General features: G+C 53.9%; 9 protein-coding genes across 9 annotated transcripts; 6 read left to right on the top strand and 3 right to left on the bottom strand.

The window, feature by feature from the left end:
* The first annotated feature begins 2,244 nt into the window (after positions 1-2,244).
* Positions 2,245-3,409, top strand: K489DRAFT_382843 (carbohydrate esterase family 3 protein). The gene is made up of 2 exons (XM_033605469.1): positions 2,245-2,330; positions 2,393-3,409. The coding sequence occupies exons 1-2, from the start codon at positions 2,279-2,281 to the stop codon at positions 3,085-3,087; spliced, it is 747 nt and encodes a 248-aa protein (XP_033457126.1). The 5' UTR covers positions 2,245-2,278; the 3' UTR covers positions 3,088-3,409.
* Positions 3,410-4,196: 787 nt separating this feature from the next.
* K489DRAFT_412108 (antiviral helicase) lies at positions 4,197-7,536 on the top strand (the record flags this gene model as incomplete). Its single annotated transcript, XM_033607892.1, has 2 exons — positions 4,197-7,222; positions 7,356-7,536. 2 exons carry the CDS (start codon positions 4,197-4,199, stop codon positions 7,534-7,536), a joined length of 3,207 nt encoding a protein of 1,068 aa, XP_033457125.1.
* Positions 7,459-9,198, bottom strand: K489DRAFT_382840 (NAD(P)-binding protein). Its single transcript, XM_033605468.1, has 3 exons — positions 8,982-9,198; positions 8,785-8,902; positions 7,459-8,652 (listed from the first exon to the last, which is right to left on the bottom strand). The coding sequence occupies exons 2-3, from the start codon at positions 8,832-8,834 to the stop codon at positions 7,923-7,925; spliced, it is 780 nt and encodes a 259-aa protein (XP_033457124.1). The 5' UTR covers positions 8,835-8,902; positions 8,982-9,198; the 3' UTR covers positions 7,459-7,922.
* Positions 9,199-12,386: 3,188 nt separating this feature from the next.
* On the top strand, positions 12,387-12,881 carry K489DRAFT_291986 (uncharacterized protein; the record flags this gene model as incomplete). Its single annotated transcript, XM_033600208.1, has 2 exons — positions 12,387-12,530; positions 12,699-12,881. Coding segments are annotated over 2 exons (327 nt in total), but the record flags the coding sequence as incomplete, so codon positions are not given.
* A 1,116-nt stretch (positions 12,882-13,997) lies between these two features.
* On the top strand, positions 13,998-14,607 carry K489DRAFT_46409 (uncharacterized protein). The gene has a single exon (XM_033608636.1). The coding sequence runs from the start codon at positions 14,177-14,179 to the stop codon at positions 14,507-14,509; it is 333 nt and encodes a 110-aa protein (XP_033457122.1). The 5' UTR covers positions 13,998-14,176; the 3' UTR covers positions 14,510-14,607.
* On the bottom strand, positions 14,608-15,614 carry K489DRAFT_46382 (uncharacterized protein). Its single transcript, XM_033608635.1, has one exon. It carries the CDS (start codon positions 15,213-15,215, stop codon positions 14,706-14,708), a length of 510 nt encoding a protein of 169 aa, XP_033457121.1. The 5' UTR covers positions 15,216-15,614; the 3' UTR covers positions 14,608-14,705.
* A 1,248-nt stretch (positions 15,615-16,862) lies between these two features.
* K489DRAFT_324582 (Med5-domain-containing protein) lies at positions 16,863-19,193 on the bottom strand (the record flags this gene model as incomplete). The annotated part of the gene is made up of 1 exon (XM_033601771.1): positions 16,863-19,193. The coding sequence occupies one exon, from the start codon at positions 19,191-19,193 to the stop codon at positions 16,863-16,865; it is 2,331 nt and encodes a 776-aa protein (XP_033457120.1).
* Positions 19,194-20,352: 1,159 nt separating this feature from the next.
* K489DRAFT_382836 (methionine aminopeptidase) lies at positions 20,353-22,138 on the top strand. Its single transcript, XM_033605467.1, has one exon. It carries the CDS (start codon positions 20,492-20,494, stop codon positions 21,872-21,874), a length of 1,383 nt encoding a protein of 460 aa, XP_033457119.1. The 5' UTR covers positions 20,353-20,491; the 3' UTR covers positions 21,875-22,138.
* A 241-nt stretch (positions 22,139-22,379) lies between these two features.
* Positions 22,380-23,541, top strand: K489DRAFT_372632 (uncharacterized protein; the record flags this gene model as incomplete). The annotated part of the gene is made up of 2 exons (XM_033603353.1): positions 22,380-22,393; positions 22,452-23,541. 2 exons carry the CDS (start codon positions 22,380-22,382, stop codon positions 23,539-23,541), a joined length of 1,104 nt encoding a protein of 367 aa, XP_033457118.1.
* Positions 23,542-24,921: the final 1,380 nt, after the last annotated feature.

Here is a 24,921-nt window from a genome sequence, read left to right as displayed (position 1 = left end):
TCGTTGGTCTGGATCTCTTGCACGTGTATCCATGCTCGAACGTCGCAATTGCGTGCTGCAGGCAGAACAGATCTGATCTTGGAGATGATATTTTTTCGCTCGGGAGGATCGTTCTCCTATTCATTATTACTGGCGAAAGGTTCTTTGTTCGAAGAATCAATTCTGGAAAACGTCAATTTGTGATCTTCTTCGAACCCGTCTCGTACAGATTTACCCCGTCGATGGAGAGTCTCGAACGGTATGTGCTGGTGGTGAATTTATTCGGCCACGTTGCGTGGGGTGTCTGTCCGACGAGATAGACTTTCCCGCCAGAAGCATGTAGCCTCGATCTAACCCAACTTCCACGAAATCAACGACGACGGCCTCACCGATGGGAGGAGAAAAGCAAGTTCACAGAAGAGAGGACTCCACTCGTCGGTTCGATTTCCCAAATCCACATCTTGTCATCAGTCGTTGCATGTGCCATGAACAGAAACCAATACCTCGTCATATAATTTGAGATTTGGTAGATGGATGATGAGATCTGAACCAACGACCTGGACCCGGAGATGGGTGAACGCCAGGCGCGCACGCAATCCCCTCCGGCCGTCGTTCGCTTCACAACATCATCATCAAATCAGCCTCAAGCTGCTACTGCGCGCGCGAACGAGAGAAAAGACAGATCTATCTCTGGAAGAAAAGCCAGCGGCGCGGTCGCATCTACTGCACAGTCTATAGTGGGCGCATCGCCCTCGAATTTTTATTTTTTGGGGCTTTTCTCAATGGGGAACCAGACTGAGCATCGCGCGCTGGCCTCTCGAAGACAAAACACGTGCTGCGCGCCACAAGGATTTTCCTCCCTCTTTCCTTCCGCGATTAAAAGAATTGACGGAACCATGCAGCTGCCGATCTCTCTCACATGCACATTGTCGCAGATTCTAGTAGCTGTCTTGCGCTGTGGCGATATGGTGGTGAAATGGATCTCCTGTGAACGTGGTCGCGCTGGTGTATGCTTATTTCTATTTCCTTTCCCAAGAGTTTCTCGACCGCCATCCGAGTCCATACACGCCGCCAGAGGGAAGAGCCTTACCATAGACATGGCTAGGACATCTGCGGCACAACCCGCACACGAATATGTCCTTTGGCCGCATCTATATCATGATGGACTACTGTAGATGGACTACTGTAGTATGCGTCGACGGTCTGCCAACATTTGGGTATTTTTATCATGCTCTGAGGCGGGAATAATGTCCAGCGGACAGACCGTCGGGAAACATCGATTGGGTCGCTGCATCCGTCGGCGGGTATTGGAACCTAAAAAGCTGGGGGCCCAGTCCTGCAGAGCTCATCGTGGACAATTGCTTGTTTCAAAGGGACACTGTCTCCAGCCATGGTCATTTTACAGTACGGTCCAGAATTATCACGATTTCGAAAGGCGTGGAGGATGATGATCTGGAATTTGTAATATATACCGTGCGCGTGGAAATGTCCCATCTCGTGCGGCGCACAACGATGTGGAATAGTCCATCTCGAGGGTTTGTAGTTCCACCCGCTTCACATCGTCATCACCAAGCAACATACCTAGCTAGGTAGGGAAACAAAGGTTGAAGTCTCCCACGCACGTGTCCCTTCCAAAGCTTATTTAGCTACAACCTCCCAAGTGTCGACAGGATTAAGCGCCACAGGTGGTCTCGACGACACACCAGGGAACTCCCACTATGCCTACTACGCGCTGACGTCCGAGAGAAAAAAGAAAGAAATGTATCCCCGTCTCATCTCAATCCTCTAGCCTCACGATGTAGGCGCACACATGCCGGTTCGCGGCGCACTTTGGCTTTCTGTACACCCATCGGACCAGCAAACCATGCCGCCGTTGGGGGATGGATACGCAGCAGCTGTAGGTCGCACGTCAGACGTTCCTTTTCTTTTGACTTTTTGTCATCATTGGAGGCCTGCCTCACTGCAGAGCGTAGCAGGCGTACCGTGAAACCGACCTGGCCGCTGTGCCATGCGGCGTGAATATATATCGGCCATGATCGTCCGTTTCTGGATCCCGTGAAAACATCACAAACGTTCAGCGGCTCCCAGCAGATCATCAATCGTCGCCATTGCATTCTTCTCCTCTCCCGGCTGGGTCCCCTTTCCACGACCAACCACGTCTTCCAACGGCCGGCTTTCTCATCGTCGCTCCACCTACCTGCCGTGATTGAGAATATCTCCGAGGACTGCTGATCGTGACCTCATCCTCCCTCGCCGTCTTGCTGGCTGTTTTTGCTTCAGACAATATCCCATACTCAAGATGGTCCGATTCAGTCTGGTTGCGCTGCTCGGCGCTGTTGGCATCACCGGTGGTAAGCTTCTCCACCACGCATACAACGTGAATATCACAATGTTTCTGATCATACCATGACAGTCAACGCCGGTGCCCAGATCCCCTCTTTCTCGAAAAACAACAACGCCGGCGTGCCTCTACGAATCATGCCCGTCGGCGCCTCTCAAGTCGCCGGCACTGGCTCCACCGATGGCAACGGTTGGCGACAAAACCTCTACAACCTCCTCACCTACGACGGCAAATCCGTCAGCTACGCCGGCACCCAGAATTTCGGCAAACTGGTCTGGCCACTAAACCTCGTCGAAGCCTACCCAGGCCTCACCATCATCGAGGTCCTCGGTAAACTGCTCAACGACAACGTCCTTTCGCAGCAGAAGCCCAACGTCATCATCGCGACCATCGGCTCCAACAACTGCGTCAAGCGCAGCAAGTCCCCCTACGACGACGGCGTCTCCCAGATGTCCCAGGTTCTCGACCAGATCCGCGACCAGCTCCCCGACACCCTGACCCTCGTCGCGGGCGTCACCCGCTGGCTGAAGGACAACCAGAACGACCCTTGCATCCAGAAGGTCAACGCCGGCATCCAGCAGGCGGTCGCGAATCACCAGGCCTATGGGCAGAAGGTCCAGTTCGTCGATCTGTATGATGTCCTGGACCCCGGGGCGGATTACATCGGTGATGGCCTCCACCCGAATGATGGCGGCTACAAGAAGTTGGCGAAGACTTGGTTTGAGGCGATTTTGGCTTGGCAGGGGGAGATTTCTGCGCCGCGGTAGTCTGGCTTTGTTCTTTTTTTCTCTTTCCCTTCAATTCCAGTTCCCTAGATTTTGAGGGGGGGACTTGGTGTTCTTTTTGACGATTTTGCCGAGGTCTTGTTTGTTTTCCGTGCTTGGGCTTCATTTTCGGGGGTTCTTTTTCTGGGACATAGATTTTCTGGGCGAACTCAGGCGGGGAAACTAGATGCGAGGGACATTCCATATAGATAGATGGCGGGCGGCGGCTCTTCTGGTATTTTCACCATGGGATATCTCCCCTTCGGAATTTTTGGCATCTACGGCACCTACATTTGATATCGAAAATCATGAGCGAGTCTTTCCCGACATAAGTTCTCCTTCATGTTCAAACAGAGATCTTAGTCGATGTGTGTCTCTGGTATCTCATCGACCCAAGCGGATCATTCCACCGCGAACGAAATGCAAGATCAGCTTGGTTCGTAGCTGGGAAGGCGCGGGTCCTGCAGCCGGAACCGGGGGATGCATGTTCAAGAAAAGGAATCTGGCGCGACCAGATATTCGATTCGGTGGCTAGATCTTCGGGATCTTCTCCGATGGGTGACATGAGGCAAACGTATTTAGAAGAAGAGGCCTGTAATGCCCTTGCATCGTTGCATCTTTGCACCTATTGTCTTTTGCGTCCTTCGTTTTCTTAATTGTGCATCGTATCGATGTTGTGAGAGACGTGAATCGGGGCTTCTGCCAGCAATACTGAAATATCCTACACTTCCCTTCTCTAGCGCATTACTGACGCGGGATGAATTCCGCACATCTTCGCTGATTGCAGTGCTAGCGTCGATCGGCGGTTCACTTTCGCCGGGCATCATCGACGATTTGACGATCGGAACTTCTTTCGTCTTTTTGTCTGCTTTTTCGCTTGGTGCTCACAAGACTCTTGTGCTTGTTGTTGCGATCCTTTACTCCGCTGTGGCCAAACGTCGGATTGACACACCACGCGCGACATCGTGGTAGAGCGGTTTTCGCATGGACTCTTGAGCTTTTCCCCGTTGCGCGACCACTTACATAATTTTTCCTTGATCTGCTTGTACGACTTTGCGACATTCCAACAACAACAACCACGGTCCGGCGTCCTACCGGAATTTTCTGCCATCATGGCGGACGCCGATGATATGTTCGATGTCTTCAATGAAGATGGAGCAAAACCGGGCGATGCTGCGAAACGGGATCGAAAGAGCAAGAAGAGGTCGGCGAATGGAGAAGTGAAGCCGAACGTCAGTGAGGATATAGTCGAGGATGCTGTTGAAGAGGTGCCACGGCCGCCAGGAAAGGAGCCGAGTCTACCTGAACAAAAGCGACCGCGACGAGACGGTGAACCGGAACCGGTGGTCACGGACACCTTTGAGACGGAACAATCACGAGAAGTCGCTGCGGCCGCCGGCTTGCAGGCCTCCAAGGACGACAAAGCCGTCATTCTTTCACATCAAGTCCGCCATCAGGTCGCGCTGCCCCCGGACTGCGATTATGTCCCCATCTCCATGCACAAACGACCCGAGAAGCCCGCGCGCGAATGGCCTTTCAAATTGGATCCCTTCCAGGAAGTCTCGATCGCATCGATTGAGCGGAATGAAAGTGTTCTGGTATCGGCCCATACCAGTGCTGGAAAGACCGTGGTCGCCGAGTATGCGATTGCACAATGTCTCAAGAACAACCAACGAGTCATTTACACCAGTCCGATCAAAGCGCTCAGTAATCAAAAATACCGAGAGTTCAACGCCGAGTTTGGAGATGTTGGCCTCATGACCGGAGATGTCACCATCAACCCAACGGCGACTTGTCTCGTCATGACGACGGAAATTTTACGATCTATGTTGTACCGAGGAAGTGAGATTATGCGAGAAGTCGCATGGGTGGTGTTCGACGAGGTCCACTACCTGCGCGAGAAGACTCGAGGTGTGGTTTGGGAGGAGACGATCATCCTCTTGCCGGACAAGGTGCGATACGTCTTTCTCTCGGCCACCATCCCCAATGCCATGCAGTTCGCCGAATGGATCACCAAGACGCATAACCAACCCTGTCACGTGGTGTACACCGATTTCCGACCTACGCCGCTCCAACATTATTTCTTCCCTGCAAATGCCGATGGAATCCATTTGGTCGTCGACGAGAAAGGTGTCTTCCGCGAGGACAACTTCAACAAGGCAATGGCGGCGATTGCGGACAAGGCTGGTGATGATGGCTCCGACCCTCTCGCAAGGCGGAAAGGTAAAGGTAAGGACAAGAAGGTCAACAAGGGAGGCCGGAAGGATGGCCCGAGCGATATTTACAAGATCGTCAAGATGATCATGATGAAGAATTACAACCCCGTCATTGTTTTCTCATTTTCAAAACGAGAGTGTGAGACGTATGCCTTGCAAATGAGTCAGCTGGCCTTTAACGACGAATCGGAAAAGGCGATGGTGGGCAAAGTTTTCGAATCCGCGATTGAGATTCTATCAGATGAAGACAAGGAGCTTCCACAAATCCAACACATCCTCCCTCTACTTCGACGAGGTATCGGCATTCACCATTCCGGTTTACTGCCTATCCTCAAGGAGACCATCGAGATCCTTTTCCAGGAAGGTCTCATCAAGGTTCTTTTCGCGACAGAAACCTTCTCCATCGGTCTGAACATGCCCGCCAAGACGGTCGTCTTCACCTCGGTGCGGAAATTCGACGGCATCGCCATGCGATGGGTGACGCCGAGTGAATTCATTCAAATGTCGGGTCGCGCTGGTCGACGAGGTCTCGATGACCGCGGTATTGTCATCATGATGATCGACGAAGCCATGGAACCTGCCGTCGCCAAAGACATTGTGCGTGGTGAGCAGGATAAGCTGAACAGTGCCTTCCACTTGGGATACAACATGATCTTGAACCTCACGCGAGTCGAGGGCATCAGCCCGGATTTCATGCTGGAAAGATGCTTCTTCCAATTTCAGAATTCATCCTCAGTGTCGAGTCTCGAGGAGAAATTGATGGAGTTGGAGGACCAGCGGTTGAACATGTTCATCCCCAATGAAGAGGAGATCAAAACCTACTACGAACTTCGACAGAATCTCTCGACCTATGGCAAGGAGATGAAGGCGGTCATCACAAATCAGCGATATCTTCTCAAATTCCTCCAATCGGGACGTCTGGTTCGAGTCAAGTATAACGAACACGACTTTGGCTGGGGAGCGGTCGTCAACTTCACCCGCGTCAAGCCGGGCAAAGGACAGACGGAGGAGGATATCCCACCTTCGCAGGCCGTGGTGATCGATGTCATCATGAACGTCGCTGCCGACGCCGTCCCGCCTGTTCAAGGCAAAGCGAGCGGCGATCTCCCTCCTGGCATTCGACCACCGTTATTCGGCGAAAAGGGCAAAATGGAGGTCGTCCCCGTCATGAACGGCACCATCGACTCCATCGGCCACCTCCGAGTCTTCCTCCCGCAAGATCTGCGCACGCCGGAACAACGCAACACGGTGCGCAAAACGCTCGAAGAAATCGCCAAGCGCTTCCCCGACGGCGTCGCCATCCTCGACCCGATCGAGAACATGGGCATCAAAGACGAAGCGTTCAAAAAACTCCTGCGCAAGATTGAAGTCCTCGAACACAAACTCCTCCACCACCCCCTGCATAAATCCCCGGACCTGCCCGCCCTCTACGAGAAATACGCCGCCAAAGTCGCCCTCACCGCCGACCTCAAGCTCGTGCGCAAACAGATCTCCGACGCCCTCAGCGTGCTGCAACTCGACGAGCTCAAAAACCGCAAGCGCGTCCTGCGCCGGCTGGGCTTCGTCAACGACGCCGACGTCGTGCAGCTGAAGGCCCGCGTGGCCTGCGAGATCTCCACTGGCGACGAGCTCGTCCTGTCCGAGCTGCTCTTCAACCGCTTCTTCAACGAGCTCTCCCCCGAGCACTGCGCCGCCGCCCTGTCCTGCTTCATCTTCGAGGAGAAGGCCGAGGACCCCACGGGCATGAAGGAGGACCTGCAGAAGATCTTCCGCGACATCCAGGCCCAGGCGCGCGCTGTCGCCAAGGTCTCGATCGAGAGCAAGGTCGTCGTCAATGAGGAGGAGTATCTCCAGGGCTTCAAACATCAGCTCATGGAGGTCGTCTTGGCGTGGACGCAGGGGGCGAGTTTCGCGGCGATTTGGTATGTCCTCCCTCTCTCTCTCTCTTTTTCTCCCCGTCTTTTCCTTCCCATCTCATCCTCCCCATTCTCTGTCTTCCATTTCTCCCCCCGATCTTCTCCCATCTACTGGTACTGACTTTTCCTTTTCCCATAGCAAAATGACCGAAGTCTACGAAGGGAGTCTCATCCGTCTCTTCCGCCGCCTGGAGGAATTACTCCGACAGATGGCCGAGGCGTCGAAAGTCATGGGCAGCGAGGAACTCAAGGCGAAGTTCGAGATGGCGCTCACCAAGGTCCGCAGGGACATCGTGGCGGCGCAGTCGCTGTATTTGTAAGAAGAGGGATTCCTTGAGAAGTGGAGACGGTGTGGGGGGAGAATGGAATGGCTCATCTCGCTCTTCCTTTTGGGTTTTTCAACGAGAGGCGACGGTGGTGTTTAGTGGAAAATGTAGGAAATGTCATTGCGGAATTGGAAGACTTTCAGTACAACCCAGCCTTCTGCTCTTTCTCGCCCTTTTCCATTCTCTCTCTCTCTCTATCTCACACACACACACACACGCACACAAATGATGGTAGGGCGTGAAAGGGGAGGCTGTGGTCTCTTGCCGAGATGTTGTCGTGCCTATTTCCAAAATTCGCTACAGCTGTATCGTTCAATCCTTATCGTCTGAACAACCAAATCGACCTCCATCTTCCCCGGCCGCAACCCACCCCTCCAAATCTAGAGATGCTGAATTACCAACCCGGAGTCTACCTGCACCGCCTGGCCCGTGATCGAAGTGTTCCTCGCCAGCATGACATACGCCTCCGCGCAATCGCCCAGGTCCGTCTCGCGCTTCAACACCGCCGCCTGTTTGATCGCCTCGATCTTCTCCTCCCCGAATTTCATCCCCCACTCCGTCAGCAGCAGGCCGGGGCAGACCGCGTTCACCCTCACCTTGCCCTCGGCCCCGCCCTGCGTGTTCGCCAGGCATTTCATCAGATGCAACTGCGCGGCCTTGGTCACCGAATACGCCATGCTGCTGCCCTGCAGCGCCCGGCCCGCGATGCTGCTCGTCATGATGAAACAGCCCCCGTCGGGGTTCCTCTCGAAGATGGGCATCGCGGCCGCGAGCAGCGCGTGGTTGCCCTTCACGTTGACCGCGAAACAGCGGTCCCAGTCGTCGTAGCTCAGCGCGGACAGATCGCCGAAGGGCAGGCTGGTGTGTTTCGTCCAGCCCGCGTTGCCGATGATGATGTCGAGCCCGCCGAGGCCCTCCACGGTCTGGGCGATGCAGGCCTGCATGTCGAGCGGGGACCCGCCGTCGCCGCGCAGCGTGATGGCGCGGATCGCGTGCGCGCCCGAGAGCCGTGTCGCGAGGGCCTCGGCGGTGTCCCGGTCCGAGAGGTAGTTGATCGCGAGATTGCACCCTTCGAGCGCGAACTTGAGGGCGATCTCGGCGCCGAGACCTCTGAGAGAAAAAGGGTGATTCCGTCAATGAGGGATCTTCTGGAGTTGATGGAGATGTGTGGTGAGAGGGATGGTGTTTTTTTATAGTTGGCATGATGCTCGACGATGGCCGGTGGGAGGGTTCTTTTCTTACTTGCTGCCTCCGGTGATGAGGACGTTGCGTCCTTTGAGAGAGTAAGGCATCCCGAGGTGATTTTCTTGTTTCACGGGTGACGGATTGACTTCCAATATCCCTCTGTCTATGGCGCGTTCTGATATCGTGGTTTTACCCTCAGTCAGGAGTCGAGATGGAAACAGATCAGAACATCTGGGTTCCGGCTTATAACTTACGGGAAGGTCCTCACGACGATCTTTCTTGGTGGTCGTGCCTTGTCGATGATTGTTAAACCAGGTGTTCATTCAGAGGAGATGTGTAAAATCTAGCAAAAGACTCGCTACGATTCATGATAAAAACCGGAGCCCGGTCCCGCCCATCACGATCACTGTCGTCGTCGCCGACGTCGTCACAATTGCGGGGCGTTGTCGTCGTCTCCCCGCGAAACCCTACCTGTCACGGTTCTGTTGTTGATGATCATTGTCGTGGTTCGCAATGGATGATCTTCAGGTGACAAAAGCGCATCGGTTTCGTCTGGTCTTTTGTGGGACGGTATTTTTCCTGCCAAGGTGGTGATTCTTTCCAGCTCAACACCACCACCACCACCATCACCATCACCACTATCACCAGATTATATGTATCCCGCCATGGCCCTGCTCTCGCGAACAACTCTGATCGCAGGCATGCCCATGGACATGTCTTGTCCTCTTTCTCAGCCAACCAACCAACTCCTTGTCTGCCCTAGTCGTCGCAAAGTGAACCGCACTCTTCTTATCAATATCTCATCAATATCTCATCAATATCTCATCAATATCTCATCAATATCTCATCAATATCGCATCAATATCGCATCAATATCTCGTTAACATCTCATCAATATTCTCATCAATGTTCTTATCAGCATTATCATCAACATTCTCATCAATGTTCTCATCAATGTTCCCATCAATGTCCGGTAGAGTAGTCGGTCCCTTTCGGCCCTTTCGGCGCCTTGGATGGTCAAAGATTTATATTATTATTTATATGAGAGACGCGTGTTCACTGGCGGAGATTCCTAACCCAATATTAGTCTCGTAATATCGACCTCGAACAACCTTGGAATGGAGGGATTTCCCCTTGAAAAGGAGGGATTTCCCTCGTAATTGCTCCTTATTTCATTTTTTGTTTAATTATTTCTTTGTTGTAGCGGAGAGAAAGAGGGCGCTACGATGGAGAGAAATGTAAGTCCTGCTCTACCTAGTATGTATGGGTGGGGGCGCAGTTCTGACACATGCCGAGAGTGTGATGGATGGACAAGGATTATTTATTCATTTGTTACTGTTGTTGTTATTATCCATGGATTATATGCTATTTCCATCTCGTCTCTCAAGGATGACCTCGGGAAGAGATATATGTAGGCACAGTAGTAATATAACAATATAATCATGTAATGTATCAGCCTTTCCGTCCCTTCTGACTCAACCATCACCGGCGTCTCTCTTCTTCTCCCCTCGCCGCCGACTCCCATTGGATTCGTCCCCTTATTATTATTATTATTGTTATTACACTACCTTACACATCTGTGCGCTCGTGCACGAGATCCACGACACCAACACCGACAACGACAACGACAACGGCGATCGTCCACTACATATAACAACAACAAATCATTCCTTCACGGACGGCAAGGACAAACAATAGCTCAACGGCGCGGCAGAGAAGAGGGAAACTGTCCTGTACTGTGCATACAACAACATACACGACTAGGAAAGCCAGCCCGCCCGTCCGCCCCTGGATCGTCGTGCAATCCATCCATTCCCCATTCCCCATTCCTTCGTCCCGCCGCGAAACCCGTCGGGCGGGTGGTGATGGTGGGGATCTTCATCAATTATTCGTACTGTGTGTGGTGTGTATGTACACCGGCTGGCGGTTGCGCGCGCGCGCGTGAGGGTTGACTGCATTTCCTTCGTTTGGCTGTCTCGATTGGTGCCAGTCCACTTCCAACCATGCCGCCATTCACCTCCTTCTCCTCCATCGTCACCGCCAATGGGCATCACTCATCAAACGTCTCCACGGGCATGACCAGTGCCTCGACCCCATCACTGCTCTCGCCCACCTCTCCACCGCCGCCGTCGCATTCTCCGCCGTCCATCCCTCTCCCGCCAACGACCCCGTCGCCGTCCTCCTCCGTCTTTGCTCGACTCACCGGACGGAGACACCCCAATCCCACCTCACCGCCTCCGCCGTTGCCGACCTCGTATCCTCGACCCTCCACCGCCCACGACCCCGCCGGAGGAGAAGAAGAAGAAGACGAAGACGCCGCGCCTCCTTCGTTCCTCATCCGTCACGAAGATCGGACCTCCACCTCCTCTTCCACTTCCACCGCCAAGGAAAAATCACGACGCTTCGGCAGCGGACATCATCGTCGGGAGAGTAGTCTGTTGAGCCTCACCAATTCCGTCACCGACTTGACTCGGTCCGTATCCTTGCGCTCGCATCGCACCTCATCCTCTTCCGCCGGCCGCGGCTCTCGGCACTTATCATCCGCCGGGAACCTTCTGTCGTCCTTCTCCTCCTCGACCAGCAACACCACCACCTCTCCGGTTGAATCGTCCGAAGAGCCTCACTTTGCCGCTCTGAATAAACGATCCCAAACCGCGACGACACCATCTCATACAAGAGCAAAGCCTTCGTTGTCGGTTCGGACATTGACCCACAAGTTCAAGTCGTCCGACGCTCTCAACTCCTTCACCACGGTCGAGCGACCGACGACGAACGGACACAGCCACGAGCGCAAGCTATCGGCGGCGGCGCTGCTCCCGCCGCGACTGACCTCCGCATCCATGTTGGCCAACCTCCACGCCAACCCTGCACAGTCCACGCGACCTCCCCTCCCGACGCAGATGAGTTCCTATGGCATGCGCGAAATGTCTTCCATCCCGAGTGTCCCCGCCTTACAGCGCTCCACCACCGCGAACAGCACCGCCAGCGGGGCCCCGGCGCCGTTGAGCATCTACCAACAGATCCAAGAGACGGCTGCGAAGAGATGTGCGACGATAGAATACCTGCGGCAGGTCCATGAAGGGGACGTCTTCTACTTCGGCATGTACCACTACTCGGCAGGATCACTCTCCCACATCCCTTCCCTCCAACCGCACAAACTCGGCCGACGCGCCACCAACTACTTCATCCTGGGGTACAGCCTGCCCGCCATCCTCGACCAGAACTCCAACTCCCCGCTGGAATACCTCCGCGCCCTGGCCCTCCTCCTCCAGGAATTCGAAACCTACCAGTCCCTCTCCGGATATGACTCCAGCGGGAGCAGTCTCAGCCGCGGCCGCGTCGCCGGCATGCTCAAGAGCGGCATGAGCCTCGGCAACCGCAGCGGGCGCGGCCGCCGCTCCAGCACCGCCGAAAGCCTCGCCATGTCGCACCACCACCACAACGATCCCCGCAACAGCAACAGCACGACGACCTCCAACGGCACGACGACCTCCTCCTCCACCACGCCCATCCTCCCCTCCTCCGCCACCACCAGCGCCAGCACCGCCAACCCCTTCTTCTCCACCGCCACCGCCAACCCCGACGGGGCCCCCTCCAGCGCGATCGACACGTCCGAGTTCGGCATCCTCTCGTCCCCGCACCCGCACCACCACCACGCCGACCTGACCTCGCCCATCGTCCCCACGGGCCTCGACTTCTCCCACCTGCTCACCCCGCACCTGCCCTTCGAGCCCGACTTCCCCACCACCCTCGCCGCCCTCTGCGACACCCTCCGCGACGTCTACACGCGCCTCGCCGACCTCGTCGCCGCCCACGGCGCCGCCCTGCAACAGAACCTCTCGATCGCGGCGGAACACTCCTCCTCCGCGTCTCCTTCAGGGGGAGGCGCGGCCGCGGCATCCCCCCCGGAATCCGGCGCCGGGGGCGGTCCGCCCAACGGTTCCAGTGCAGCGGCGGCACAAGCAGCACAGGCCAACGCGAACGCGCTCCTCGCCGAGGGCCCGCTCATCGCCGAGGCCTTCGCCAAGGCGGACAAGGCGCTGCGGAAAATCTTCGCCGCCAACAGCGTGCGCGAGTTCGAGGAGGCCAGCCGCGCCGGCGTCCGCACCGAGGTCGCCGGCCTGGGCAAGCTGATCCTCGGCGGCCTGATGTAGACGGAACGTGATGTGATGGCATCGGGAAACCGGGGAGGAGATGTGGATTTGGGGATTGCGATGGAGGAGGGAGGGAGAAGAGAGAGAGAGAGACTACAAGGGAGAGTACCAGAGGAGAGAGGATAGAAAAGAGCGATCGAAGCTAGAGGAAGAGGAAAGACGAGACGAGAGGAACGCTGTACGATTTTCACGATTCACGCAGAGGGATATGCTTGCTTGCTTGCTTGCTCGTTCACTCACTGCCGGAGACAGACCCCATGATACCCCCCTATACTTTTATACTTCTTTTCTGCAATTCGGATTCTATCGTTTTTATCTGACGATTGTTACCATGAAAAGTTTCTCGTTCTTTGTCTTTGTCTTTGTCTTGTCTTTGTCTTTGTCTTGTCTTTGTCTTGTCTTGGATTTTTGGGGGGTTTTCTTCGTGTGGAGAGAAGGAGAAGAAGAAGAAGAAGAAGAAGTAGTATCATGGCCGTTTTGTCTTCCATATACTGGTCGTTGTTACAGTACAGACTCCTCCTCCTGGTTTTGTTTTCTTTTTTCTTTTTTCTTGTTGTTGTCGTTGTTGTTTCCATGCTCTTCACCTCTTCTAACGACCAATTTCCCTTCCCTTCATCGCATAATGCATAGAGGGGGGAGGGGGGATGCTCCCTGGTGGAAAGAAAAGCAATCGGAAATTTATGTAATATCGATGTGTATATACCGAGGGTTAAAACATATAGTGCAGTATATCCGTTCGTTCGGACCCGTGTCGTCGTCGTGAGATCATCATGAGAGTAAGAAAGTACTGGATAGTCGTCAGGATTTCTATCTCTCACAGCGCGAAAAGAAAAAAGAAAGAACAAGCGAGGAGAAACGGAAAAAGAAAATCCTATATAAGGCTAGACGGGCGATGCAAAAACAACAACAACAATAATAATAACAATGATGATAAATGAGCTACAGAATCAGAAAACGAGGCTTCCGACAAGAAAACAAAGAAGAGAACCCTTCCTATCAAACAGAAAAATCATCGATACTGCCCATCGCAACACCAGCAGCAGCAGGAAGCGGGGGAAACGAGGCCCTCTCGGTTCAGCTTCCTTCCTCCTCCCTTTCTTTCCCGATCGCCTTCCTCTCTCTCTCTCTCTCTTCCAATATCCTAACCATCCTACTAGTTACTTCCAATGGTATATCTAGGATGCTGCTCATCCCGACCACGCTCCTGACGCTCCGATGACAAGGATTTTCAAAATGAGGGAGGGGGGAGACAAAAATCGAATTTCGTTTGACTCGATTCTCTCGCTCATTATGCGATGCGGCTTCGGGAACGTTGTGCTCTCTTCCCTTTCACCCGGGTTCTGCTACAGGTAGCGGCAACGATGATTCTGCACGTAGGTGAGCCGTGGAGAAACTGGTCTGTGTATTCCATTTTTTCTCTTCGATGCACAAAATGCGCCGCTTTCACATGGACCTGTTTGATGAGATGGCTTCTCACGGCGATGGTGATGGTCGAGGTCGTGGTGGGTTGCTGGTGTCACGTCTCTTTGCTCGTTCTGACCATCTTGCGTATTAGCCCTTGCGCTATTGTAGTGGGTGAATCGACAACCCTGCGATGTTGTCAGGAGCACCCATGGCGGAGGCCATGACTGCAGGTGTGATGTTCACGTTCTCTTTCTTTGTGAGACAATTCTCGGCGGTTGACTCGTCCCTCCGAAATTATGGCTTGAACTTGAGCTCAGATACTAGTATCTCAAGTTCAAGTATTCAGCTGAGATGTCGAGCATATATATACAAAAGTGGACACGGCGAAAAGAATATAAGATAGCAATTGCTGTTCTCTTTCTAGGCCGGGGTACTGCGCAGCTTTTCAAGCATTGTCGACACTGCGACCAGGAGATGGTTCGCAAAAGCAGCAGCAGGCGGAGCACCGACATGACTCATCTGGCTAACGATGGCCACGATATGCCTCAGCTTTCGAGCGATGAGATCATAAGCGAGCATCGTGCTTTGTCGAGGATTCAATTCCATATTTCCCATGAACATCGGAGATGGAATGCAGACGATATTGCTCGGTCCGAGGGATGTCTCGAGGGAGAGACGCGCGGGAAAGGGCGTATGAGCGAGGAGGGCGGATTTCAGAAGGAGTGTCATCTGATGACATGTGGTGAGGAGGATGTCGCTGTTTCGAATCACACATGATGCGCATGTGTCCGTGTTCGCGGCGAGATGGAGCAGTTCCTCGCATGCGGGGAGAATCGCTTCGAAGCTGACATGGGTCATGCTGAAGACTAGAGCCTTGATGCTCTCGGCGTCGGCCAGGCATGGGCACTTTTTGGTGCTGGAATGAGACATGACGACAGATGGCGTGTCCGGTACGGCTGTTTCGGCATTCGATGTTGCTTTTGGCAATGAAAGAGAAAAGCCGGTTCTTCTCCGCCAACGAGTAGACTTTGTTGTTTTTCAAGAGCTGTAGTGCGGAGGAATGCCGCCACTTCGTGTAGGATCTTGCTGCGATGGTGTTTGGTCACGCGCCAAAGTTTCAGATCGTAGGAATCTCGCGTGCGTTTGGTTGCATAGATAGTGGCAGCCTTGTAAAGTCTTCTCGACCCGATACATCACTAGCGAGGTGAGGTCCGGGGTTGACGAAGTGGTGTCGTTGGATCGTTGGTGAACAAAGACGATTGGTCGATTTCAGTAGTCACGCATGCAAAGACCCCAGTTGGAGGGAATTGATAATTAGTCGACCAGAACCACGTATACAAATAATGATTCAAGTCTCAGTGGTGTGGACCCACCAAGCCATGCGAGTAAGATTGAGCAGCATGTCACTACGACAATGGTGTGAACGTATGGCACGATGAGGACTAGCCATGTTGCCCCGAAGTTAAGCAGATTGCGGAGTAGATGATGACAGTGATGACTCCCAAAGTGGCAAGTTCAGACAGTAGCTCGATCACTTGCATATGACACTGCCCCGAGTGAGTCTGGCCTTGACGGAGTACTGGCTGTCAGTACAGACTCCAGCATGGGGCCAGTTTGGATCTTCATCGGAAATCCCCATGGAGTAGTCGAGCCGCGGACAGCCACAACGATGCAAGCGTCGAAGAAACCGATCGTACTCCAAGCGGTTTTGTCATATGACCGCGTCTTGCTACTTGTCAGGGCTCATCTTTGCTGCAGGTTCATCCCGTACACAACCAATGAAATGCATCTTTATGACCCATGTTGGGTAGACGGGTCGCGAAAGTCTGCCGTTCTTGTGAGTAGTCGCAACAATCCCATCCGTCGAAAGCCGCGGCTGCATCAATGTCATTGAGCGAGCGTCCCAGCAGACCCCCTGTAGTAAAGCTCTAGCAGATTCAGAAAGCTTGTGCCGACTGTGGTGCGGCAAAAGCGTGTGCAGTAGCCGCTATTCGATTGTGCTCCGCGCCACGAGCGATTTGCAATCCGATTATGGGGTCGATTCCCGAAACAAGGGACTGGGCCCCGTCATAAACCTGTTCGCACGCGGAGTTAAGAGCTTCATGAATACGAAAGTGAAGCTTTGGCGTTTACCGATCACATGTCCAGCCGCAACATGCACATGCCGAAGATCTCTCTGTAATCTTTCGAAAGTGTGTCTCGCCGCGTCAGCGATGGCCGAGAAAAAATTCTTGCTTCTCAGAAGCAACATGCTTCCATCCTGAGGTGGCGAAGCGACATACCTGCAGGTGCTGATTGCCCACTCAGGGTCCGCGCATAGCCTTGACGCCACCGATCTGCAGGGTCGTTCGCAAGTGCAGACATGTGAGGTCACGGTAGCTGGGGAAGTCGTCAGCAGGTAAAAAACATATCCGAGTAGATCGTTGGCTTTCTGGGAAAGCGACGTCTGTATCGAATTGTGTCCGAAATAATCAATAGAAGTGAGTAGTCCCCCAGATCTTTGTGTGCTGGCGTAGAAGACGTATGGGACACCCTGAGGTGGGTGGAAATTTCCGACAAGTCGCACGAAAAGGGACACTATGCATCGAAATTGAAATCATCCCCCAGATCTCCCAGATCAAAGTCCGCAAAGATGTCCTCTTCGGCCGTGTTCGTCAAGTCAGCCTGCTGAGCTGTATTCCCGCCAAGGCCGACATCACCAAAGATTTGTGTATGATCCATATCCATGGAATCAGCCTGTACCGCCGCGAGATCACTCAGCTGTTGAGCAGTCTGCTCAGACAGACCAAGCTGCTGTTGATGATGATCAAGCGCCGCCAGGCCAGAGACCGCGGTGGGGTCCAAGGTTACACTGTTCACCGCTGCGGCAACGGCAAGATCATCGGCCATATCCAAACCGAGATCCTGCATGATCTGGTTCGTGACCACGGGCTCTGCTAGGGACATCGTGAGAGCAGCAGGTGGCACCTGGACCACGGCGAGCTGACTTTGTATTTGCCTTGCTAAGAGCACTAGGACTTCTGCTTCTGCTTGAGGCCGGTCGAGAAGTCCTTGAACGTTGGCTGCGCGCAACTGGATGACATTGCGCAATTTCGTTGTCGCCCCCAGGGTCCGTGAGAATTGCGCAGGGTCTGATTGGATCGATGGAGGAGCGCATGCAATGGCTGTACATACGTCAATTGCAAGAGAGAGCTGTGACGGCGGAAGACTCTGCAAATGCTGCAGAATTGCATCGAGGAGGATATCTCCGTCGAGGATTTGTACAGCCGTTGTGAATTGCTTGTACCCAAAGACAGGCGCAGTAATGGTAAAGTCTGAAGGATTCATCGACCATTGCATGAGACCTTCAATGCTCGCAGTGACGTATTGATCAAGCTTTCCTCCGTATGACATGAGTGTCTCGAGCTGGCTCTTGTTGCAGTAGAAGTTCCTTTGCAACGGCTTTGCCCTGGCTAAGCCCTTCTCAAGCAGAGCGATCAATTCCAAAGCTTTCTTGTTTTCAGGCTTCTTGCCGCGGAAAACACTGAGCGACTCAAGCAAAGGATCGGCGACCATAGCAATGATGGCTCGATGCATGCTCTGTACTTCCGGCGAGGTGCTCAACGGTTTGAGTAGTTTGTCTAATATTTGCAGCAGAATCGAAGCATCATTATGATCCTCCCAGGAATGTTTCGCAAGCCATCCCAGACCCATGATAAGCGATGGAAGTAGAAAAGGCTCAAGAAGAAGCTCTAATCCGCCTTGAAGGGTTTTCATGCTCAGCGCGCCTGTCCGGCATGCAAGAACGCTCTGTTCGAAAAGTGTAGGCACGAGCGTGTAGAATGCGGTTGGCGAGCAGAATCTCATGACCTCATCGGGAATGCCGCTAGCTTCACCAGATTCATCCAGTGCGAACAAGCTCTCGATCCATTTGCCAAGGTAATTCTTTTGCTCGTCACTCAAACCAGGTCCTGCATGCCCAAAGGCAGTCTCGTCCGTGAGAGAGGCCACGAAAGTTGATGGCAAGAGGCCCAGGTCCGATTCTTTCAGATCAAACCGATGGATCGCCGCCAGCGTGAACAACAAGATAGCTGCAAACTCTTCATACGATGGTGTGAATTCTGATTGATCTTGATCGTGGATCCATTCATTGAGCACCGCACACAAGGGTAACAGCAGGGTTGAAGGCTGCGTATATTGCATGATTATGTCGGTAGACGGCATTCTCTTGAGCAGTTCGCTGCACACAGTCTTCAGCGCCATTGTATCTTTGGCCATGCAAAGATTCGAAACCATCGTGACCACACAGCCTGCAATCGCTGCAGCATTACCTTGCATGGCGTCCAAGTCTTCAATGAGGGGTTCTAGCCGGCCGATATCATGGCTGCACTGCGCCACAAGAGTCTCTTTCACGTGCTTTGTTATGCGAGGCAACGCGATGGGTCCATTCAGCACAGTCGCGATGCCATTCTCTGTGACCAAGCCATGCAATGCACAAGCTTGAAAGAATTCCAGACGAGTTGCTTTGAGTGTTTCGTTCATATCGGTGGCGCCGGCCGAGATTGGAGGTAATGGATCCATGGAGATTGTGCCTCCCGCCATGAATGGCATTTGTATGAATGTTTCGGCCGTCATCGGAGGCAGAATAGAATGAGACAGCATGACAAGCAAGATCGGGATCTTATTGCAAATGAAGGAGCGTATGATCTTCACGTTTTGTCGAGATTCTTTTCTCAGCATGGCGTTGGTCAGAACATCGAATGAAGTGGTCAATAGGGACACAATGAGTGACTGGACATCATCAGGAAATCGAGCCTGGATATAACTCAGAATTGCCAAATCATCCGTGAAAGGGCGAGCAGCCAGAGCAGAATCCAACCAAACAAAGAGACCGCCCCTGCCGTGCAGCATAGGCACATCAGGGATCATGCCTAGGATCTGGCGGTCGGTAAAGATGGGATTTCCATTTCTATCCAGCTGGATGAACGGAGATTGGCCGGTCAGTGCGCTCAGCACGCCTGCACATTGCGATTGTATCCATTGTAGGATGGTTGTGTCGTAATTCTCCATCACCAGCACGAGGGGGGAGCGGATCTGCTCCCAGCAATCTTGCTTTGTGAGGGAACGTAGCAAGGCATTTCGAAGAACAACGATCGCCAGTTGACCCAATGCTTCATATGTAGCAGCTGTGAAAGAATCAGCTGTATGTAGGCCGGCCTGTGCAACTTGGTTGCCAATTTCGACTTCGCAGACGACGTGCAGCCATTGTTGGACAGCTTGCACAAGCTCCAGTGCTTTCCATGTCGACTGGGGAATCTCCGTCATGTGGAACTTGGTCAACGAAGTAAAGACACGTTCCTCGAATGACGGGAACCCCAGCTGCGTGTTCGTTTCTCTATGGCCTTGCAAGGGTCGTGCGAAGCTGGAGTGCCTCAGAAGCACCTGAAGAAGACTGTGAGATTCGACGTAGCCTGCCTTGAGCAGACTATCAATGTACCTGGGCAGCAACGAGTCATCGGTTCCCACGCCTGACGTCTTTCGTAGATGGATCAGAATTCGTGCAATACCATCGGAGTGAGCTCGATGTTGTAAATTGGTCTCCTTTGCCAGCATTTTCAATTGCGGTGGGCGCAACCGACGCGCAAGAGAGTCCTTGATTAGTGCTTGCCATGATCGAGGGCCGTTTGTCTTCACTATTGGTGCCGACAGTGAACTACGTCTCTCTGTCTTGATGCCGAGATCCATATTGGGCATGATATTGAAGAACCGGCCACATCTACTCTCATCAAACCCCTTGACTGAGTCAGCGTGGCTCGTATACAGAAACGAAGATCATGGATCGGCGGGTGTTCACCGGAAGATAGTGTCTCACCTCGACAGATCGACAGATAATAATTCCAGTTCACGGCCGCGTCCTTCGGAAAGTCATGTCCGAGCGTAGTCGTGTGTCGCGTTACATCATAGCGAGGGGACGGGCCGTTTCGCGATTTGCTTCCGCCGATGTCCTGCCAGACTGCGATGGACAAGCCCTACTCCGCGACAAAGGCAGATTACATTTCGTGCCGGGTGAACCCCACCATCGGCCCACGCCCTGCGCCCTACAGTATGTCGTTAAGTGGATGATTTCATTGGTGGTCGCACGACCACCGGCTGTGCTTGCGACAATTTATTTGAACGCTTTTCCATTCGAGATTTGAATACACCTACTCCTTCAACACATACACACCATGACAGCAGTCAACAACAACGACGATCCACAGGGTCCGAATGCTGGAAGCGCCGCCGATATTGCCTCCAAGCAAGACCAATCAAGTACAAACAACGGCGCCAATGGCGATGTAGAAGATGGCGACTCTGACGATGACGAGGCCGATGGTGCGGACGAAGGAGCTCAAGGAGGTCCTGGAGATGGTACCGCCAAGAAAAAGAAGAAGAGAAAGCCGAGAAAGAAGAAGAAGGCCGGGACCGGCGCAGCTGGAGGTGGAGCGCGTGCGCAGACCAGCCCACCTACCATCAAAGTCTCAGATCTATTTCCCAACAACTCATATCCCGTCGGAGAAGAGGTCGAGTATAAAAACGAAAATGCATACCGCACGACGAGCGAGGAGAAGAGGCACCTGGATCGCATGAACCAGGACTTCTTGACCGAGTATCGTCAGGCGGCAGAGGTGCATCGACAAGTGCGGAAACATGCCAAGTCGGTGATCAAGCCTGGAATGAGCTTGACGGAAATTGCAGAGATCATCGAAAATGGCACGAGACATCTCACAGGACACATGGGTCTGGAGGAAGGTGACAACATTCTGGGAGGCGTCGCTTTCCCTACTGGTCTCAGCTTGAACCACTGTGCTGCACACTACACCCCGAACGCCGGCAACAAGATGATCCTCAAGCACGAAGATGTCATGAAGGTTGACTTTGGTGTCCATCTCAACGGTCGCATTGTCGACAGTGCCTTTACCATCGCATTCGATCCGCAGTACGACAACCTGCTCGCATCTGTCAAGGACGCCACCAACACCGGTATCCGCCTCTCTGGCATCGACGCTCGATTCAGTGAGATCGGTGAAGGCATCCAGGAAGCTATGGAGTCCTACGAGGTCGAGATCAACGGGACTACATACCCCATCAAGGCCATCCGTAACTTGAATGGCCACACAATCAGCCAGTATAGTATCCACGGTGGCAGCACTGGTAAATCTGTACCCATCGTCAAGGGCGGCAGCAACGAGAAGATGGAGGAAGGCGAAACCTATGCCATTGAGACTTTCGGCAGCACCGGCAAGGGTGTCGTCCGCGATGACATGGAGACCTCTCACTACGCCAAGATTGCCGACGCACCCAAGGTTGCGCTCCGCGTGGCCTCGGCCAAGACTCTCCTGCGCAGCATTGAGAAGAACTTTGGTACCCTGCCATTCTGCCGACGATACCTCGACCGTCTCGGCCATGACAAGTATCTTTTGGGCCTGAACAATCTGGTCCAGTCCGGAATTGTGCAAGATTATCCTCCTTTGTGCGATATCAAGGGAAGCTACACTGCTCAGTATGAGCATACGATTCTGCTGCGACCTAATGTGAAGGAGGTCATCAGCCGTGGCGACGACTATTGATGAAATGTATGAAATGGGCGAGGTATTCCCTCGAAAAAGCACGGATGTCGAAGGTGGCACCCGATACGGCGTTCTTATGTAGCTGAACTTCAAAATGGAACAAACAACATTGGTATCCCAATTGAGCCACAGCATCTTCGCTCCACATGTCACCAAGCGTTCAATGTGAACTACCAAGGGATGTGCTCTTGTGACAATGGCCTCTCCAGTGGAGAGAAAGGATGCATGATTTCGACCGAAGAAACATTAGGGTTGAAATTCTGGGCTTATGTAACATCGCAATCTGAATTCGACTTCATGTCCAGGTGGTCAACTGTGCTGACATTGGATCCGGAATATCGCCGGGAAACTTCCCCCAAACGACGTCCAGCGAACAATCCTTTCGATTACGTTCATAGCGAGTGAGGGTTTCCTTTTCGCCAATGGCATATAATTAAGAAGATAAATCCCAAGCCTCGCTACGAATAGGCATCCTGTCCTGCTACACAACATCACACCCAGCACAATGGAGTGGTCAACGTGAGCATCTTGTACCCCTTCGCCATGTGACGAGCGACAGCTAATGATCTCCAAACAGCATACAAAGTCTTCTGCTCTTCGTCGCGCCGCTCCTTCTCCCTCGCGCTCTCGCGATAATCCGGTCTCTGCGCAACCCGAGGCCGAATCCACGTGGTCCACCTCCAGCCAAGCCTTTACCTCGAGTCACGTCTCTGACCTTACTCCTACTGCTGCTTTCCGCCTCCGCCTTCTTCCTCTCAACATTGCCGACGCTTCACCCAGAGAACATCTTCCGATTGACCCACTCCCGCCTCCAAACCTCATCCGGCGTCCTCCAAACCCGACTCGCGGCCCTACGCGCCCTGACCCCCGACGACCACGCCCTCCGCCGAATCTTCGACTCCACCCCCAAGATCGACCCGCGGCTTCTCTACGCACAATTCGGACCTCGAGACCTCATCGACGCCTTCCCTCTCCTCATCACCCAGACCCCCAACGGCGAAACCCTCGCTCGGGATGCCGGCACCACCCTCCTCTACTTCGCCCTCCCATCCCATCTCCTCCCGCACATCGCCCACCTCCTCGTGATCGGGATCGCCACCTCGACCACCCTCGCCGGCAGCGCCGCCGCCCGCTGGCGTTCCGCCGCCATCATCGCCAGCCTGACCCTCTGCGCCGCCGAGATCTACCTCCTGGCGACCTACGACGACGGCGCGAACCGCACCGCCACACGGATCAGCGAGACGGACTTTCTGCACTGGAAACTGCTGCTGGGACGGGGTCTCGGCGGGACGGCCATCGACGCGCTGCTCGGCTGGGCGATCTACGCGGGGACCACCGGCCGCGGAGGACCGGACTTCCTGACCTCGCTCGCGCGGACGCCCGAGTCGCCCGAGGCGCGGCTCGCGCAGCACGGCGCGCAGCTGGAGAACGCCCTGCGGAAGATTCAGGGCCTGGGCGTGCTCCGGAACGCGCTCGTGCGCGACCCCCCCGCGAGGGAGAGGAGCGAGAGGTATTGGGTGCAGGAGGGCGAGGTCATGAAGGACGTGTTCGAGACGCGGGAGGTGGTGGAGGCGTTGAGGGGTGCGCTGGGCAGGACGGATGTCGCGAGGGTGGGCCGCGATGCGGATGAGTTTGTGGATGGGGTTCTGGCGCCGATGAGGCGGTGATTTTTGAGCTGATGTCGTTGTCCTTTCTCTCTCTCTAGACACGCTACAGTCCGTTTTGCCTATTTCGGAAGATAGATAGAGCATAGCCATCACCATTATCACATATACGATATCGACGAAAGCGTCCATCGCGGAGCCCTGAAATCCCAGACACTGTGGCATATGGTCACGATATGACTGTTGTAAAGGTCGGAGGCGACCTGTACATCACGATCGATGATCTCTCTCCTGTGAAACAATCCCCGGAAGACCTCCAATCTGAATGTATTCCGGAACGGCCTGGACCGAAACGACAAGGGGAGAAAAAAAGATCCCCGAGATGCGACACGCGATGCGAACGCCTACCTTTTCACCTTGGGAAAACTCCACCGCACTGTACTGGATCTCCAATCCGAAATGGATCGCTCTGGAACATGTATATATATGTCTGATTTCGATCGGCGAGGTGTTTTATTTTTTGCGAAAGCACACGAGCGAACGAGGAAGCCAGACACCGCTTGGTCTTGGAGATCTTTTCAACGGCGATGCGCAAAATACGCGGGTGGGCAATTTGTCGCCTTGGACTGTACCTTGGTATGTATAAATAGATATGCCTCGCAGATATGTATATCTACGCGTGCAGTAATTGTAGGAAATGCCTGCGTGGGAGCGAGTCTCGTGTGAGAATGACAATCTACTACAGTACCATGCAGCGCCCGATCCGATGAGCGGGTTGATTCATCATCATCATCACCACCGAGATTTGCTCGAGGGAAATGTTTTGCTCCAGCGAAATGGCACCCGCCGTACGCCGCTGAAGATCGCCGCGAACGCGAACAGGTCCGTCGTGTGGCAGAGATGGTCGTGGACAGATCGTGTCGGTTGATGAGGCGACTGGCGAGACATGCATCTGCGACAACGTCCCCACGGACGGATGTCATCGCGGCGGCGGCGGCGGGTAGATTTCGCTGCACTCCGCTCCCTTTGCCGCGGAGGGGGAGAGAGAGAGAGAGCCCTGGAGAGCTTCTCGGAGAGAGGACGGAGAATTTGTTTCATGCAGGCGGGAAATGGGTGGGATCCGTCTGTCTCTTCTTCATTGTTCCTCCACAACGAGGACCTCGTCGCAGAGTTCTTACCAACTTCGGGGTACGATGATAAGGACCTAGAGGTAGGTCGGCCAGCAATGAACGTCACTGTAGAGTGGTGGGCCACTGTCTGTCACCATCATCGCGGTTCGCGTCCTATCTACGCCCACGACGGCGATGGAAGATGGTGATATTCATCAGGGCGTTGGAGGGAGCCGCGCGCGGGCGCACTGACGGGGCGATTGACTGGGCACACGCCCTCTCTCATATCTAATGAATGGAATGTTAGCCGGGGGGAGAAGATCTAAGAGAGATT

This window comes from Dissoconium aciculare (genome assembly GCF_010015565.1).
Source record: "Dissoconium aciculare CBS 342.82 unplaced genomic scaffold K489scaffold_11, whole genome shotgun sequence".
NCBI lineage: Eukaryota > Fungi > Ascomycota > Dothideomycetes > Mycosphaerellales > Dissoconiaceae > Dissoconium > Dissoconium aciculare.
Note: the sequence above shows the minus strand (reverse complement) of the source record. Positions and strands in the feature narration are given on the sequence as shown.

Bases quoted from the DNA above. Each gene is read 5' to 3' on its own strand.
- K489DRAFT_382836 (XM_033605467.1), top strand. From the start codon at position 20,492: ATGACAGCAGTCAACAACAACGACGATCCACAGGGTCCGAATGCTGGA.
- K489DRAFT_46382 (XM_033608635.1), bottom strand. From the start codon at position 15,215: ATGTCTCATTCCAGCACCAAAAAGTGCCCATGCCTGGCCGACGCCGAG.
- K489DRAFT_382840 (XM_033605468.1), bottom strand. From the start codon at position 8,834: ATGCCTTACTCTCTCAAAGGACGCAACGTCCTCATCACCGGAGGCAGC. The intron at 8,653-8,784 runs GTAAGAAAAGAA...TTTTTCTCTCAG, and splicing joins CTCATCACCGGAGGCAGCAA to AGGTCTCGGCGCCGAGATCG.
- K489DRAFT_382843 (XM_033605469.1), top strand. From the start codon at position 2,279: ATGGTCCGATTCAGTCTGGTTGCGCTGCTCGGCGCTGTTGGCATCACC. The intron at 2,331-2,392 runs GTAAGCTTCTCC...ATACCATGACAG, and splicing joins CGCTGTTGGCATCACCGGTG to TCAACGCCGGTGCCCAGATC.
- K489DRAFT_46409 (XM_033608636.1), top strand. From the start codon at position 14,177: ATGCGGCTTCGGGAACGTTGTGCTCTCTTCCCTTTCACCCGGGTTCTG.